This window comes from Anguilla anguilla, chromosome 6, assembly GCF_013347855.1.
Source record: "Anguilla anguilla isolate fAngAng1 chromosome 6, fAngAng1.pri, whole genome shotgun sequence".
In the NCBI taxonomy this organism is placed as follows: domain Eukaryota; kingdom Metazoa; phylum Chordata; class Actinopteri; order Anguilliformes; family Anguillidae; genus Anguilla; species Anguilla anguilla.
The window spans coordinates 6,068,332-6,085,414 of NC_049206.1; the positions used below are offsets into that span (position 1 = coordinate 6,068,332).

Below are 17,083 nucleotides of genomic sequence, written 5' to 3' on the forward strand. Positions count from 1 at the left end.
ACTGAAATCAAATTATGCGTTCGAGGCTTGATATGGAGAGAGAGAACGAGAGAGAGAGAGAAGCAATTACAGAAGATTTATAAGACCGTAGGCCATTGTAATGTTTTTGGACAGTTAAAATGTTTTTCTTTTTTTTTTTTTTTCCAGAGCATGACCATAACAAGGCAGAGAATAACGACAAAATACAAAAAAACGCAGTCGAAGTTCCGTAAAAAAAAAAGTCTTTTTTTTTTCTTTCTCTTCCTATAGCGGATATCACACAGTGATTAAACAAAGAGAGGAGTTAGCGACCGGTGGCTACGTTAGCGTAGTTGCACAGAACTGACACGGCACAGTGGAAGATAGACCAAAGCCGGGCACAGCATAGAAAAATAGAGAAAATCTGAGATCCACTGTTTTTACGGCGGCACTGAAAAACTACTACTTCTATCGTTGATTTCTATTTTCACCTTTTCATAAACAAAACACAGTACCTCTACCACTAAAAAAGGTCCATTTTGGGAACATTCTGGGTTTTTTTAAATTTCTTTTTTTTAAGACAAGGAGTGCAATTTAATTTCTACAACTGTCTGCAGAAATACATCATTATGCCCGAAGATCATCCTAATAATAACTATTACAACAACATTCGGAATGATATAAAACTAGTACAATAGAAGCATATCATTTTTTTTGTTTCATCTGTCTGAGTGTTTTTCTTTTTTTTCTATTTAAAAAGACGTAACCTTATCTGTTGCGATCTTTCCTGCGGCTCGATTTTTTTGCTATCTTTAGTGGCAGGTTAATTAGCAGGCGCGTGGCGGACAGCTACGCTGCAGGAACTCAGTGGGGTCCTTCAGGAGGGGAGAGCGATTCCGAAGCATTCGCTTTCAGTCACTGGACGCCGGGGGGGGGGGGGGGGGGGGGGGGGTATGGGGGAGTCAACAGAGGAGAGCGGTTTTGTGAAGGGGGTGACAGGGAAGAGCAGGGAGAAGAGGTAGGGTATATGGGGGTGTTGCCGAAAAAAACCTGGAAACACATTCAGACATATTTAAAGATAAAGTTCTTCTGTCGTGTGCGTTTCCACAATCACATCACTCCAGGGAGTGGAGATGTAAAGGTTTGTATATTACAGCAGGTTAGAGCTGAGGATGGGGAAGTGGGATGGAGAAGGGGGGGTGGGGTTCCTTTGAAGAGGAATGGAGAGATCATACAACCCCCCCCCAAAATGTGAATGAGGGGAAGGGGATGGATTTGAGTCACTGATGTCCTTCCTCCCTCCTCTCATCTTCATCCTCCTCCTCCTCCTCCAAGGACATGGCTCCAGAGGAGGGCTCATCCAAGACCTTCCGGCAGGTGGTGTTCCCGAGCAGGACATCCCGGTCGGTGCTCTCCAATTCGTCCTCCGCATCCAGGTAGGACAGGCAGCTGGAAGGGGTGTAGGCGGAGTCCTGGCTCATGCCCCTGCTGGGGCAGCAGGGGGTGCTGTCCCCCACCTTCGCCTCCTCCTCCTCCAGTGGCTCCTGGCCCCCCCGCGGGCACCCCGCATGGGACGGCGAGGGGGGCGGATTTGGCGTGCTCTCGGGCACCGGGCCGTCCTCCAGGCAGGACACCCTGGAGCAGAAGGTGTCGGGCGTGTCCGCCGGGGCTCCGGGAGTGGCGGGGCTATCCTCGGCCGGGCGCGGCACCTCCGGCTGGAACACCTGCCCCTGCCACAGGTCCTGGATGAACTGGGGGTAGAGGGAGGAGTCTGCAGGCGGGGGGGGGGGGGGGGGGCGGGGTGGGAGGGTGTGAGAACAGCCAAGAGAGGGAGAGAGGGAGGGAAGGAGGGAGGAGAGGGAAAGGAAGAGAGAGGTGGAGAGAGGGAGGATAAAGAAAGTGAGAGAGGGAGAAAAAAAGGAGGGAAGGGTAGAGAGAGAGGGAGAGTGGAAAGAGAGAGAGGAAAAGGGTGAGATACAAAGGGAGACAGATGGAGAGAGGGAGGGATAAGGGGAGAAAAATGGAGAATAGAAAAGAGAGGAGGGAGGGGTAGAGAGAGAGGAGAGGGGAAAGAAAGTAAGAGAAAAGGACAGGAAGAGAAAATAAGAACGAAGGAGAGGGGGTAGAGAGAGAGTGTGTGTATGTGTGAGAGAGAGAAAGAGAGAGAGAGGGTGATGAGGGGGCAGAGAGGGGTAAGGGTGGTGGGTAAGTGGTTTAGGGGTGGTTTGGGTGGAGGGAGTGTAAACAGAGAGAGAGAGAGAGGAGGGAGCGTCACACACAGCCAGAAAGGCTTAATCCATCCTGTCCGAAATACATTACTGCCGTCTGGCAGAAAGCAGAGCATAATGTTCCACCCACTCGTAATAGGGCTCTACCGTGCTCCCATTGGAGGAGCACTGATGTGCACCAACGGGAAGAATAATTCAGGAGCACGCGCGCTAATTGGGATGCATTAGTGTGCTCGTAAATATTTCAGCTTAGGAGCACATGTGCTCCTTGGGAAAAATCTCAGAGTAGAGCCCCAGTTTTACTGATAAAATTTTTTTTTTTAAAAACATTAGGAATCTGGCTCTCTTTTGGGAGCAGGCCCATGTGAACACCCACGTCCCTCCACCCCCCCGGCTGCCAACCCAAAGATCACCCCCCCCAACACCCCCCCCCACCCCCCCCACCCCCCATCCCGCCGGCAGAGTGAAATATTCTCATTAAATTTGCAGGATGGATGAAAGCCATGGGAGTGGTCCACGCAGGGGGCCGTGTTTTCGGAGGGAAAGTAGAGCAGTAGAACAAAGGCAAGTCCGATCAGAGGCCTGTACAGAAATATCTGCCACGAAACCCCGTAGGACCCTGCGCCACATCCCCCCGCCCCCCCCCCCCTGCCCGCCCGCCCCCCCGCCCGCTCCCCCATCCCCCCTCTGAGCGCGGGTAGAGTAACCGTGCCTACGGTGGAGTATATTCTCTGCAGACAGAGAAGGGCATCTCAGGCTGTACTACAGAGATACCGCGTCTGAGCGTCCTGCGTTTGCAGTGCATTCTGGGTAATGACTCGGAGCAGAGAGGGGGCGGTCGTTAACGAGGCCTTCTTACGGCCGCGGCGCGCTGACGTCAGGTGACCCGGCCGCCCGCCGCGTGCGTTTACAGCTGCGTCGCTAGCAGGCGTGTTCAGCTAGTGCGCCTCAATGTGTGTGCGGTCAAGTTGCGTGTTTACGTTTGTGTGCACAGTGCAGTTGTGTACAGGCATAGTGTGTGCAGGTTTGTACAGGTATAATGGGTAGGTATGTACAGGTGTAGAATACTTGGCGTGTGCAGGTGTGTTCAGGTCTGTGTAGGTGTGTTCAGGTGTGTGCAGGTGTGTTCAGGTGCGTGAAGGTGTGCACAGGTGTGCGCAGGTGTGTTCAGGTGCGTGAAGGTGTGCACAGGTGTGTTCAGGTGCGTGAAGGTTTTGCACAGTTGTGCGCAGGTGTGTTCAGGTGCGTGAAGGTTTTGCACAGGTGTGCGCAGGTGTGTTCAGGTGCGTGCAGGTGTGCACAGGTGTGTTCAGGTGTGTTCAGGTGTGCACAGGTGTGCTCAGGTGCACACCTCCGCTCTGTGTCGTCAGGTTGGGATCGCTGTACGGCGCGGCGTCCTCGTCGCAGGAGTCCTCGTACGAGTCCTCCCCGTCCACAGATGACCACGCCCTCAGTTTGGCTTCGGCAATGGCAAACTGTTCGGCCACGCCTGGGGGGGGGGGAAGAAAACACGCAGCGCACGGCCTTTAGAGCCGGCTTCGAGCCCGCAGCCCCGGAGAGCCAAGAGCCTGTTCTTTTCATCGGTAGCCAGTTAGAAAAATCACGGAGACCGGGCCTTAGAAACAGCATGTGTGGGCCCCTCTTCAGCTGAATCAATAACTGAAGTTGAGTGCTTGAAAAAGCACCAAAAACCAACTAAACCCTGCAGCCCTCCCGGAGAGAGAGAGAGAGAGACAGAGAAAGACAGAGCACTCAATCACCCTTTACCCACAATTTCCTCACATCTCAATGTCCGCTCACACTTGCTTGCGTCAGTCAGGACTCAAACTGGTTCACCAATTTAATATCCTGACCAGAAATACTTTTTTTTGACATACTTTCAAACAACCCCCCCCCCCCCCCCACCCCCACCCCCCTCTCAACTGATCACAGCTGTCTGCAGTTATGAACGCCTGTGGGCCTTCAGATCTGGCTCAAATACTAATTTTACAGCACATTTTAGTCATATTTTTAATGTTAAATTCACAGGGATCAACAGCAGTATTTGTCTCTACAGTTTTTTTTAACAGTATTCAAATCAGTATCTGACCCAGGTCTGATTTGCTCACAGTTTTGGTTCTGAACTGATCTAGTGATCGTTCTGCTGGGGAAACTCTAAAAAACTACAGTTTTTAGGTATTTAAAAATCCGCATTTTTCTCACAGGTCGAGCTCTGAATGTACTTTGCGGTTGTTCTGTTGGGGAATTTTTTTTTACCATGTCTAAAAAACCACAGTGCTTAAAGTATTTAAAATCAGAATTTCGCTCAGGTGTGATTTTTCTCACAGGTCGAGCTCTGAATTTATCCAGAAATTCTTCTTCCCCAGTGATTGCCCAGGCTGCATTCTTCTCTGTCCTCCAAGAACGTAGAATGCAGAAGATAAAACAACATTCTCCGCAATGCAGACGGGACTGAAAACGTTTAAAAACAGCACCTGTCTGTTATCCTCCCCCCCACCCCCCCCAGGTGTCACAGAAAAGTTAGTGACGGGAGAGGGCTGAGATTACCCTCCGCCTGAAATGAGTTAATGACACACAAGCTGCCCTTCTAAGCTGTCGCCTGACATTCAGCCAGCTGGCTGACAGATGGGGGCGGAGTCAAGAGCCAAGTGACGCACACGCTGGGGGAGGGTGAGAGATTGATTGGTGCGTGACAGGTGCGGGGCTTATATCTGTGTGATATAGGGCATGGGTACCTGGTCATTGGGTGGTGGTACTGACAGCATGTGGTTTTGGTTGTTGTGCTGGAGGGCTCAGTAACAAGGTCTGGGTGTGGCTGGGGGTCGAGTCAGTGACTATGTGGCTGGGGGGTGGAGTCAGTGATTGTGTGGGTGTGGCTGGGGGGGTGGAGTCAGTGATTGTGTGGGTGTGGCTTAGGTGGAGTCAGTGATTGTGTGGGTGTGGCTGGGGCAGTGGAGTCAGTGATTTTGTGGGTGTGGCCGGGGGGGTGGAGTCAGTGATTTTGTGGGTGTGGCTGGGGGGGGTGGAGCCAGTGATGGTGTGGGTGTGGCTGGGGGGGTGGAGTCAGTGATTGTGTGGGTGTGGCTGGGGGGTGGAGTCAGTAATTGTGTGAGTGTGGCTGGGGTGGTGGAGTCAGTGATTGTGTGGGTGTGGCTTAGGTGGAGTCAGTAATTGTGTGGGTGTGGCTGGGGGGGTGGAGTCAGTGATGGTGTGGGTGTGGCGATGGAAATGTGGGTACAGCAGGGGGTTGTGGGTGTGGTTTGGAGGGGGGGGGGGGGTTTGGGTTGACAGAGTGGGACGGGGGGGGGGGGGGGGGGGGGACTCACCGGCGGCGAAGCGCGCCTCCTGCTCCCCCTCGGTCAGGTGCGAGTACGAGCTGAAGTGGGACTCCAGGGCGGCGGGGGAGTCGCACGGCCTGCACCAGCCCTTCCACTCGATCAGGTGGGCCACCCGCCCCTGCGCCATCGCCGTGGGCTTGGTCACGTGGTCCTTCACCACCTGGGAGATACCTGGGCACAGAACACCGAGAGGCTCCATCCGTCTGTCCGTCCGTTCGCCCGCAGGTGCACAAGAGGCGGAGGCCGAGGCCCGATCTGCGGTCACGCTACAACGAGCGAACTTCATACCGGATGTGCGTGACCGAGCAATCGATCCATCATCCAATCAATCAATCAATCAATCAATCAATCAATCCATCATTCAATCAATCAATCAATAAATCAATCCATCATTCAATCCACCATTCAAATAAATCAAACCATCATTCAAGCACTCAATCCATCATTCAATCAATCATTCAATCCATCATTCAATCCATCATCCAATCAATCAATCAATCAATCATTCAATCAATAAATAAATTAGCTAGGTCTGTCACACCATAGCCCATATAAACCCCCCCCTTAAGGATGCCCTTACATTCTCCTACACTGTACATCCCTCCGGACACGGCCACCTGTTAAAGTAACGTGATGAAGTGATGCAGTGCACTGTAACGATGTAGGTGGGGCTGACTGTTCCGACCCAACCCCCCCCTTACCGTACAACGACGACCTGGCCAGCGCCGCGATCTCTTGAATGGTAAGCGCTTTCCTTGATTTCGGCAGCATGTCAATGGTCTCGTCAACATTTACCTGGAGGGGCAAAAACCCGCAGGCATTAGAACTGTGGAGGTCGCCCCAACCGCCAAATCCGTTCAAACAAACAAAGACGGCAATTTTCCAGCCTTTATTCACGTCCACTGATCCACTGCAGCGCCTCCTACAGACAGTCCTCCGACATAATTAACACTCGATTTGTTGTCAGGATGTGGCCATACTTGTTTGTCAGGATATACTGACTATTCTAACAGCACAGGTAAGCTTTAACATTTCTTGCTACATGACTATTGGGACTCAGGTGTTAATTATCCTGATCTGTTAATTATTGCCACTCTTATGAACCTACTGGAAGCACTCAAGTACCAAATGCCATTTTGTAACTGGATAATAGCATTTGCTAAATGGATGCAATATGATGTAATATTACGTAAAAATATGGGTTTTACAGGATTCCAGGAGGCAAAATAATTCCTCTCGCATTTTTTTCTGGTTTGATTATATAAGACCAAATAAATGGAAATGCAGTATGTAGTGTACAACTTTCATTTCTGGCCATCCATCATTGTCCGTCAAATGTTCTGTGACATTAGGACCCAGAAGTGATCTGAATTCCAATCTCATCATTGGCTCTGATGAGTAAGTGTGGCTAACTGAAACTGTATTCAGGAGGAAAAACCGGCCTGAAACTTTGTTTACATAAAACAAAATAAATTTGATATTAAATTACTCTGGTGAATGAAATCATGACTCAAAGTCACAAACACGACATTAATTAATTAAATGATTTTTTCCTATTGATAACAATACTGACAAAAATTTTATTTACCGCGGATACTGCAGCACAGAAAACAGTGGGCCGACTAGAGCATTTGGCAGTGGGGAAAGACCAGCGTGGCGGAGGTCAAAGGTCACCCTGGCTCCCCTTCGATGTGTCCGGTGCTTTTGGCCGGTGAAATTAACCGGGCTCACTTTATATGACACAGGGGTACTGTCAGAAGCTACCAGAGATGCACGAAGACTCGGGTGTCACACACCAGGCCTGGAAGGCTGCGGTGCATGCTGGTCTTTGGTGTTTTAACACTTAAATGATTCCTTTATGTCCCTGGTTGGCTAAAGAGTGCCTATAGCAAATATACAACCCAGGAGAATGTTTGGCAGGAGACGTGCAACGCCACTTTCCTTCAATGGCTACACATATGCGTGTGTGTCCTGCTTTTTGAGTACTTCTGAGTTTGGGTCACGTCTTGAGTGTTCGTTCCCATTTTTTTTTTTTACCAGCTGTAAGCCGGTAACAGGACACGGTTTAGGAAGCCCGCTAAACACCAGACACATTTAATTTAAACGCCGTCTCGAGAGGGCTGATACTTTTCAAGATTAATCAGCAGACCCCCACCGCCCCACTGGACCTAGTAGCTGGGGAATCAGACGCACGTTACGGGATGACGTTGTCGTCTCGGAAAGCTCCCCCGGGGCTTGGAAGTCTCTGTTCTACCGATCATACCGTACTATCTGCTCACCGGAGGTTCGAGCCTCAGGTAGTGAATCTGTCAATTGCCGGTAGAATTAACTGTCTGACGTTTTATTTCATTTTTATCTCAATAGTAGAGTCTACAAAACTCAGTCTACATTGTCTCAGGTTTGCCCGCAGTCGTAAATTGCCCTTATTTTCAATACACCACGATACAATGGAACCACAGCAGTACCGTAATATCAGTGTATTGCATTCATTTGCAGCAAATTTTAAGGGATAATTTCGAAGTTAATTCGCACTTGAGGCTGGTCATTTGCATGAAATTCCCTGGGAACACAGAGGCGCGCGGAAATCGTATCGTTCCATGTTTCAGCACTGGACAGCTACTGCTTTTTAATTAAGAGAAGAAGAGCTTAAATCTAGCGCAGTGATAAAATTACTGCAAAAACTACTGTAGGCTACTACATGCGAAAGGCGCAAATCTACACAAATCTCTACAAGACAACACAATGGAAAATAATTAATAGGCTCAGAATTATATATAAATATATAACTACCATGGTGCCGTCTTCCGTGACAACACCCATCGCTCGATCGGAGAATGAGTGGTTTTCCGCAAACGAAACTGCGTAGAACGAGTTCTTCTTCTCAAACATGACACGCCGTTGTTTGCTTTCGCTCCCTTCTCTGGCGAATGTGGTAAATCGGATCTCCATCTTCCAACTTTCACATAGGAAGTGCGCATTCCTATGGCAACCGGTCACCACGGAGCGATTTCTTCTAGGATACGCGCGGAGATTTGCGGATGACGTCACAGGCAGAACTCAATGTCTCCGGTTGCCGAATTTCCGTCTTTGATGTCCCGTTTTGCTTTTCCTTGTTTGCAATGGTCTCGAGCGCGCTGGTGCACTCTACGCCGGTCTTGCGAGGCACAGACGCCGAGCAGAGGTGACTGCTCCAAAATGCTTTCTGTAGCCTACATTTGTAGGCGGTGAGATTATATAGCAGATGTTAAAGTCGCTAAGCCAGTCAGTCATCAGGTTACCATACTTTTAAGCGGACTCAAAGTGGCAAGCAAACATATGGCTCCTGGTTTTCTGTCCCGTTGTGTTAAACCAGGTCCGCATTAGCGGAATAATACCCGCACCGTCTGGACACTAGGAAGGAAACCACTGTTCAACAATCGAAAGGGCTTATTTTCTACAAACCGGTCGACACATTCGACCCTCCATATGTCCCAGTGTTTGTGAAGAAAAAGAGGATGCTCATTCAGCTTTGGAATAATACATCATTGCGTTTCAGCCAACAGGTCGTGTTTAAAGGGCTTGTAGTGCATATGCGCGGAGGATCTTGCGGTTAATTTCAATAATATCAGAGTACTTAGTTTGTCACGTGCTGCCCGCTCGAATCACTGCTTCAGCCCAAACCAAGTGAACACGCGATGATCATAATGTTCACACAGAATAGCGCTTGGGGCGTATTTGAAGTCTGTTGGGAAGGTCCCCCAAGAAGTACAGCATATTTGCTGCACGTGCATACTGTACTGACAGCCTGTCCAGGCGCGCGAAGTGTGCTGGACAACGAAAACCTGAAATCGCCTGCCAAGGCAATTGACGTGCCTGAACAAAATATCAAGAAAGATCGCAACGCATAGGGCCTAACAAGAACCAGTCTCACAATAAAAAAGTATTTGAAAGAAACCCAAATACCCGTGCCGTAAGTGAATAATTGCATTTACGGGGGGATATGAAGTATTACGAACGACGGGCCTCATTCAGTAAACGTGTGATCACATTTGATCGTAAACTGCGTATAAGATCATCTTTTTTTTATCTGTATGTGTTCATGGCTATTTCCTATGCAAATCACACGAACAGGATTGTGCAATAAAATGCATCCATCTCATACACCTGGGATATGCACAAAAACAAAGGTCTGAAGAAATCTCTGAATAGTAGGGATATTTTAAAGAATTAAAGTAAGAACAAGTTTTGTGAATGAGGCCCAATGTCACAGGGATTCCGTTTGAAAATCGCACTAAACCAATTGCTAATTACATCTCGAATGACTTTATTACGAAATTACAAAGTAGGCTACCTCGCGAGCATTTCATGAAAATACAAAGGATAACCATACGTAAAACCAGTCCTTTACGACTGACAGGTTTCGTAAATTTGGTAATTACCAAATTTACGTGCTGGTTTAAAAAAAAAAAAACATTTTTTTAACTCAATTAGCTATGCCGATATCATGCGAAGCCGTCGACACGTGCGCCGCTGCAGCAAGGGGGAGATTCGCCAGGCACCTTTAAGGAGATTTATGTTTAAAGCGCTGACAGACACTCAGCTGATTGCCTCTCGTGGCGTGACAAGTGGGTCGCGCCGGCAGAGATCAACAGAACGATCTTGCCTCGGAGGCTCCTCGTCTGCGAAAGGTGCTGCGGCGTTCCACGAAATATTACGTCAAAAATAACGGCGACGCTTCACGTCCGTTTGACTCCAGCCACTGTGCCGCAGCGGTGTCGGGTAATATTCGCACAAGCGACGACGACGACTTTTCATCCCAAAATCTCCGCTTGATACTATCCATACACGCACCACAGCAGAAGCGACTCACAAAAAGGGTGGTTTCTTAGGAAGCTATTCCCAAGCCTAGATACTGAGAAGAAAAGCCTTTGAAAGGAGTTTTGACCACACCAGTGAGGCCAAGGGACGCGGAGGAATTTCCATCTCATTGGTACAATAGGCCTAATAATATCTTCACCTAATGCTGACCTAGTCCTGCCTAGTGCCTGTCCTGCTACAGTTGTATGAACTTGGCAATTTCTCACCTTGGCTTTCAATACAGGCCTACATTGCAACAGTTTGCTATGTCCTTCTGTTGAAGGATGTTCACTAACACTTCACAAGTAAACTGCGTAACAAGGCTTTTTAATGTACCAAGATGGACAGCTAGAACTCCCAGACACTGTACTAAACAGGAATAAAATACTTAACAAGCATAACAGATATTTCTCTTGAAATTATATTATCATCATTTAACCCGTAATTAGGACTCATTCAATGCTGCGTATTTGATACATTTGAGGGTTCTAGCTCAGTTTTCATAATATTTTAAAGCTTTATTTAATCAGATAGGTTCACGGCAGCATAATCTCTGTTACAGTAATGGCTTGAGCAAGAGATAAGTGAATCCAAATAGAGTAAAAACAGTGACAGGGCTCAATAAGCACACGCATGCGCAGCCTTGTTGTGCAGAATTCTTAATTAGCGTTTTAGAAAGTCCCATTTCGAACGTCATTTAATTCTAACGACGCTTTGCTTTCTCGGTTTCTCTGCAGTAAGCCGGAAGGCCCCTTTTAGGTCCCCACCGTTTTAGCTGGGGAGCCAACTTTCACTCAAACCCTTCAGTGGCAAGGCGCCAAAATGTCTTCTTCATAAAGCCACCTGTTGCGCTCTAATTAAAAATCATCCAGTTGCTGTAACTATGTTAACGATCTCTGAGTAATTTGGCAAAGACTCATTATGCCCTATTACGGGTAGATTCAAAGACCAGAGCGAATGGTTAATAACAAATCTTTATCCCTTTCAATCCCGTTTATATTTAGTAAGTATTAACAACGATGTGTCCACAATTACTTTTTCCAGAATATTATTTGTCTCTTGATGGTTTTCTTTTTCTTTTTTTTCTTTTTTTACTTCAGATACATGCAGAGTGATAAATTGGCTTTCCCCCCCCTCTAATATTATTGTTTAACTTTCTCTTGTTTTTCTTTACTGTGACCCACCTGTGTGCAAATTTTTCTGCATCCTTTTTTTTGAGTGAGCTCCACTAAAATATTGAAATATTGAAATATTGAAATTTCCATGAACCGTGCTCCATAACACTAACACTATTAATTATTAATGCTATAAATGTTATGTAATTGTTGATTAATGATCAGGTTTAACTGCACATGAAACACCTTAAACATTCTAAGTGAAATCTAATTAAATAAATAAATAAATAAATAAATAAATAAATATATACATATATTGGTCACGACATACATCTACAGTGCTAAGAGATATTGTGTATAATAAATAATAATTCACTGTTCAAGCAAATGTAATTATATGTAACTTTATGATCAGAAACTTTTTTGGTCACTAAGTCTTCAGTTGACTTCAGCCATAGACTGAATCTTTATTTCATGTATTGTTATCACGTATCAGCACAGTGCATCTAGTGCAGCACAAGTTGGTTCAAGAAAAAGCTTTGTAGACGTGTTTTCTTCCACCCTGAGGATAATCTAGTTTATTCCTGGGGATCTGTTACATAATTTGCTGTATTCCAAAAAGCTCATCATGATTGGCCTTCATTGGACCAATCACCATTTACCCTGCTAGCATGCTCCACGGGCTCAGCTGTACAGACACACACCTGCGGCAGGTTTTAAAACTGACCCCACAGGCTATGAATCCCAGCTACCTTTAAATACAGGTTCATACTTACACAATAGCTCTGTCTGAAAGGGATCTCCCATTGGCCAGGCACTCCTAATGCATAAAGACTCCAGTGGAAAACAGGCTGCCACATCAGGAGATTCCCAGGTACAGAATTACTGGGATTGTGTAGTTTGATCACCTGTAAAGGGGAAGGCTTGTGGTTGGGAAGTGGCCAGGTGGCCAGATTGAGCGGTTGGTGACTTTTCGACTTGGGTTTAAATGGAATACTGCCCTCTACTGGCAGGCAGACACAGCGTTAAAATCCAAACTAATTTCTCAAGGTCTCCAATCCAATTTTGCAAGCAATTTCAGACCAATTTAGCTTCATATGCCACATGCCTACAGATGTACTTTCACCATGGTGGAGTTCTAAAACATTTTATCACACTCTCATCTGACATGGATTCATCAGAAGAAATACCAATTGCCAGGCAAACAATGGTTTCAAACGGCATTACCCCCGGGGGAAACGCCTGGCTCCACAACTTTGCTTGCTGTGATCCCGCACACCTCATTTCACGTTGCCATGGCAACTCATCGATTTGCCACCGATACTGCGCGCCCTAAAATGAGCAAATGAATAACAGTGCGAATGACGTGTCGAGCCACCGCCGAGCTCAGTCAATAGCGTTCAGTACACATTGTTTATTTATCATTTTCCAGTCGATTCAATCTTGTCTAAGGCGTTCGACTGCACAGTTGAAAACAAAAAGGGGTAGGCCACTCGACGAAAAAAAAAATCTTTGCCACAAATTATATTCCAGTTGCAGAACAAAAAAACCCAAGGCCACATATTGTACTAAGGTTTTATATACCTAAATTAACGTAGGGCGCATAACTATAACTAAACAATACAAGCATGTAGACTCAGAGATTAAAAACCACAGACTTCAGCGCTGTAATCGCTGCTGCCCAGTCGCAACAGGTGAATCAAGTCGCTGAATTTTGTTATAAACTCGTGAGTTTGGAACGTAGGTGACGTAATGAGCAACCCACAAAAGACAATCTATGACCAGAGAAGCGTGTGCAAAAAATAAAAACCGAAGAAGAAAAATAAATAAATAAATAAATAAAAATACAAAACAAAAAACAAAAAAACAAACAAAAAAAAAAAAAAACCCGAAAACACTGCAAGGGGATGTGTAAGACGGGAGAAATTGAAACAACATAGGACCGACTGTTCAGCCGAAAGCAAGCGAACCTATGTGTACCTACAGTACGCCTAGCAATTATGACCCATCTCTACAAACGTTGATGAAGAGCAGCGGTTAATAGTGTGACCTAGCGACCCCGTGCATCGTTTAAAATATTCATACAACTTGCAAGAAGGTGCTAGGTGGCTACGAGCACCCCCAAATAAAACATTAAGAGTGTGCAAGTGATGATTCTCGCAAAGGCGTGTGGCCTATACATTCACATCCACTGTATGTGTATTTCCCGGGTTTACGGTTGCTCTGTGCATTATAGATCTTCACAAACAACAGAAACCGTTACCGGCTATCTCTTCACTGTGCAGCTATATCTTGCCGTATCCGCTGAGAAGACTCGAAGACAGTAACTGCGGATCAAACGAACAGAATTGTGTAATATCTTTGAAAAGCAGAAAAGAGGTAGATGTGGGAGTTCTAATTAAGTTATTGGTGATGCCACTTAATTTATTTATTTTTTACCAATGATTAAACAATGGTGAGACTCTAGCCGTCCATAGCTAATCATATCATGTGAAAAGGTTTCGTTCATAAAGGGAAAGATGGTTGCAGGCCATTCAGAAATTGCACGAACATAACCTACAGTCAGGCAAAAGTTATGCTGGATCCTTCCACAATCCAAACTGACGCTGTACAGTGCATGTGAAACAATATCAGTGTTTCTTCAATTGGCAATTTGGAATAAATTGGTTTCATTTTTTGAAATTAAAAAAGAAATAGGCTATATGTGCTGTGCAATGCATGCCATTATGGCCCGAGTTATCTATGCGTTTTAAAAGGGCAACAAGGTGAAATGAGGCATGCTACTTGTTAGACGCTGCGTTGAGGCGGTTGATAATCTAATAAAAATCACACACAATTTGGGGAGGACTTTAGTAAAAGGCTAACACTAAAAGAGGAGGAAATTCTTCGTTGATAAATCTGCGGAACGGCGGTTGCTCTCGTGAGGATGATAAGTGCGCCTATGAGACGGTCTGAGCGCGGGGATGAAACGAGGGTGCAAATGATTTATCGTCTCAACGAGGCCCTGTCGAATGAATCATGGCACTCGGGGGGGGGGGGGGGGGGGGGGGAGACAAGATACAAGACGGCGTGGGGACTAAAGGGGACATCACCCCCAGATTAATGGAAAGATAACTGTCAGTAAACAACGGAGACGACCATCATAAAATCACAGCGCATCGGAGAAGTCAACCAATGAGGCTTGTCTCCTAGCAACAGAAAACCGGAGCTGCATATCAATGAACCGTGGTTGCATCCGAACAAATGGTGCAAATTTTCGCAACACCTCTTTATTCGTCAAACGCTTAACCTACATCGTAGCTGATGGAAAGAATAATTGGGTCAGCTAATTTTAAAAAAATCCACGCAATGGAAAAAAATAGTCGCGCGCGGTGGCACAGATGAAAGACAGCGAGCGCAAGCGTATCAAGAGGAGACGACACCGACTTACCTTGAAATCAAACTGGGTTAATGCAGTCAAAAGCATCGCACGTGCAAAGTGTTCGGGTTACAAAGGCGATTTCCAGTGAGGCTCCACGGCGCAGCACCTTTCAGTTGAACGCTGAACCCGCGCGCTTCAATCTTGCCTCGCGCAGTGAACACGGTCTGAGAGCTTGAAGATCCGCTGGCGATGCCTAAACCCCGCAATCTGCAGACACTCCGGTGACAGTACCCCACTGACGGCGTCATCAGCACCGAGCGTCTGTTTAAACATCTACATTTAAATGGCAAGTCTCCTTAAAGACACACGAACCAGTTTTTGGCTCGACATTGGCACGCTTTGTGACAAGGTCTCGCAGTTCTCAATCTCAAGTCATTCACCTGTATGATATACATTTTTTACACGCATTTTTCTCCAAATTTAAGATAAATATCCCACATTATGGATCTAAACCTTGAGCTCCAAAGGAGACACAATTGATGAAATGGCATATTAAAAGTCATTGTGCAACCAAAATAATTATATATTTGTCACAAAATTAACAAATACAGTAAATATTATAGTGAGCACCTGAACAATTGAGATTCCAGTCAATTTGCCAGTACTCACGGTACCAAGGGACATCGTGGCTTGTTGCATAAACAGCCAGTGGGGCATGTCAAAATCAAATAGGCAAATAAAGGAGGAACACGGGGCAACCAAAATAAAATAAACAGCTTGGTTAGCGCTGTGTTAGATCAATGCAATGTCACAGAGGTTCAAAGACATGATATATCGCATGATTTTGATGCCAGGAAATTAACTTAGCCTGCGAGCATGCTATATAACTTGGTATTTGACATTGGAGATTTGGTACAAGCAAAGTGATAAACTGAGTTTAGAGATATCCATAGTTTAGACAAAACAGACACCCAGGACAGCGACCGTTCGTCACCGTTTCCCAAGTGACAGCTTCCGGTCCAATTCCACGGCGGCCTTCTCCTTATTACTGGAATCAACTTTAATTGGCTCATACACGTAGCCAAGCCCACCACCGAATCACTCCAACCCGATTGCTACTTTGATTGGTTTAGGGTGCCGTCTATCAAAAGTGAACTTGTGAATATTAATTACAAACAAAACACGCCCGTCTCCCAGCTCTCCAGGTAAGACATACTGTACCATCAGAGGTGTCCAATCTTAATCCCAAAAGAGCGGGTGCATGTTTTTATTCTAGTCTAGCATTTAGCCACCTGATTCTATTTATCGAGGTCTTGACTGAGGTCTTGATTGACCGTGATTAGTTAATTAGTTGAATCAGGTGTTGTAGTGCTGGGCTAAAACGAAAAACCTGCACCCACACTTTTCTGCAGTACATAAATTTGTAAAAGGATTGAAGTCTGAAAGCATGGAAGCACACACTGTCATACAATGAGAGAAATTAAGTAACTCCATATGTATAGTAAAATGTTTAGTGTTAAATCAACTCTTGGTGCACATGTGGTCCATATTGAATTAGCATATACTCTGTTAGAATTTAATTAACACTTAACATTTTACTGTGTGGTTGTCCAACCGTGATTTATGGTGAACAGCCTAAACTAATTTTATGAATCCCACATTTATTAAATGTATGAATTTTTGAAAGATTCACTAAATATCGAAATCAATTTTGCTTTGACATATTGTCTTCAGTAGGCCTACGTAACTTCGGAACTACAATTGCCACGCGGTGTACGGAGAGTTAAAACACAATAGTAGCACTGGCCCCCTCTGGTGGACAAAAGGTGGAACAAACATTCTGTTATGGAGTCAATGTCGACCAAGCGTTAAGGGGTGTTTGACATTCATTTCTTCTTTTTTTTGATAAACAAAACAGCTATTTCAAGTATTCCTATTTGTAGATAAAAATCAGTTACAGGCTTCAACTGTGAGCCAAATTATATTGATAGAAGCAGTGTGGCTGGGTGAAACTGTGGACTTAATGTGTTTGTGGCCATGAATAACTGTTACATAATGACTACTGTACCTTACCTTATCTTAATCTCCATGAATGTAAAATCTAATTCACTGTGGCTGTACGTAGACAGTGCCACAGACAGACTAGTTGATACAACTTTTTCAGGCAATTGGTTCCACACTATGGGAAGAAGAAAAATAAAAATACAACTACCAGAAGCGCACCAGGAAGCGTGAAGAAATTTTCAT

General features: G+C 45.8%; 1 protein-coding gene across 3 annotated transcripts; it reads right to left on the reverse strand.

Annotated features, from left to right (window-relative positions):
• Positions 1–893: 893 nt before the first annotated feature.
• fam131a (family with sequence similarity 131 member A) lies at positions 894–16,073 on the reverse strand. Of its 3 annotated transcripts, XM_035421614.1 has the most exons (6): positions 15,467–16,073; positions 14,906–15,157; positions 6,226–6,319; positions 5,513–5,695; positions 3,538–3,675; positions 894–1,729 (listed from the first exon to the last, which is right to left on the reverse strand). In XM_035421614.1, exons 2-6 carry the CDS (start codon positions 14,939–14,941, stop codon positions 1,239–1,241), a joined length of 942 nt encoding a protein of 313 aa, XP_035277505.1. In that variant the 5' UTR covers positions 14,942–15,157; positions 15,467–16,073; the 3' UTR covers positions 894–1,238. The 3 variants fall into 3 exon arrangements, with proteins under 3 accessions (XP_035277505.1, XP_035277504.1, XP_035277503.1); XM_035421613.1 differs by lacking the exon at positions 15,467–16,073 and having other exon boundaries at positions 14,906–15,322; XM_035421612.1 differs by lacking the exons at positions 14,906–15,157; positions 15,467–16,073 and adding an exon at positions 8,315–8,560.
• Between the last annotated feature and the right edge of the window lie 1,010 nt (positions 16,074–17,083).

Coding starts and splice junctions, on each gene's coding strand:
- fam131a (XM_035421612.1), bottom strand. CDS start 8,473: ATGGAGATCCGATTTACCACATTCGCCAGAGAAGGGAGCGAAAGCAAA. Junction 5,696..6,225: donor GGCCAGGTCGTCGTTGTACG/GTAAGGGGGGGG, acceptor TTCTGTGCCCAG/GTATCTCCCAGGTGGTGAAG. Junction 3,676..5,512: donor GGAGGCGCGCTTCGCCGCCG/GTGAGTCCCCCC, acceptor CCCCCCCCCCAG/GCGTGGCCGAACAGTTTGCC.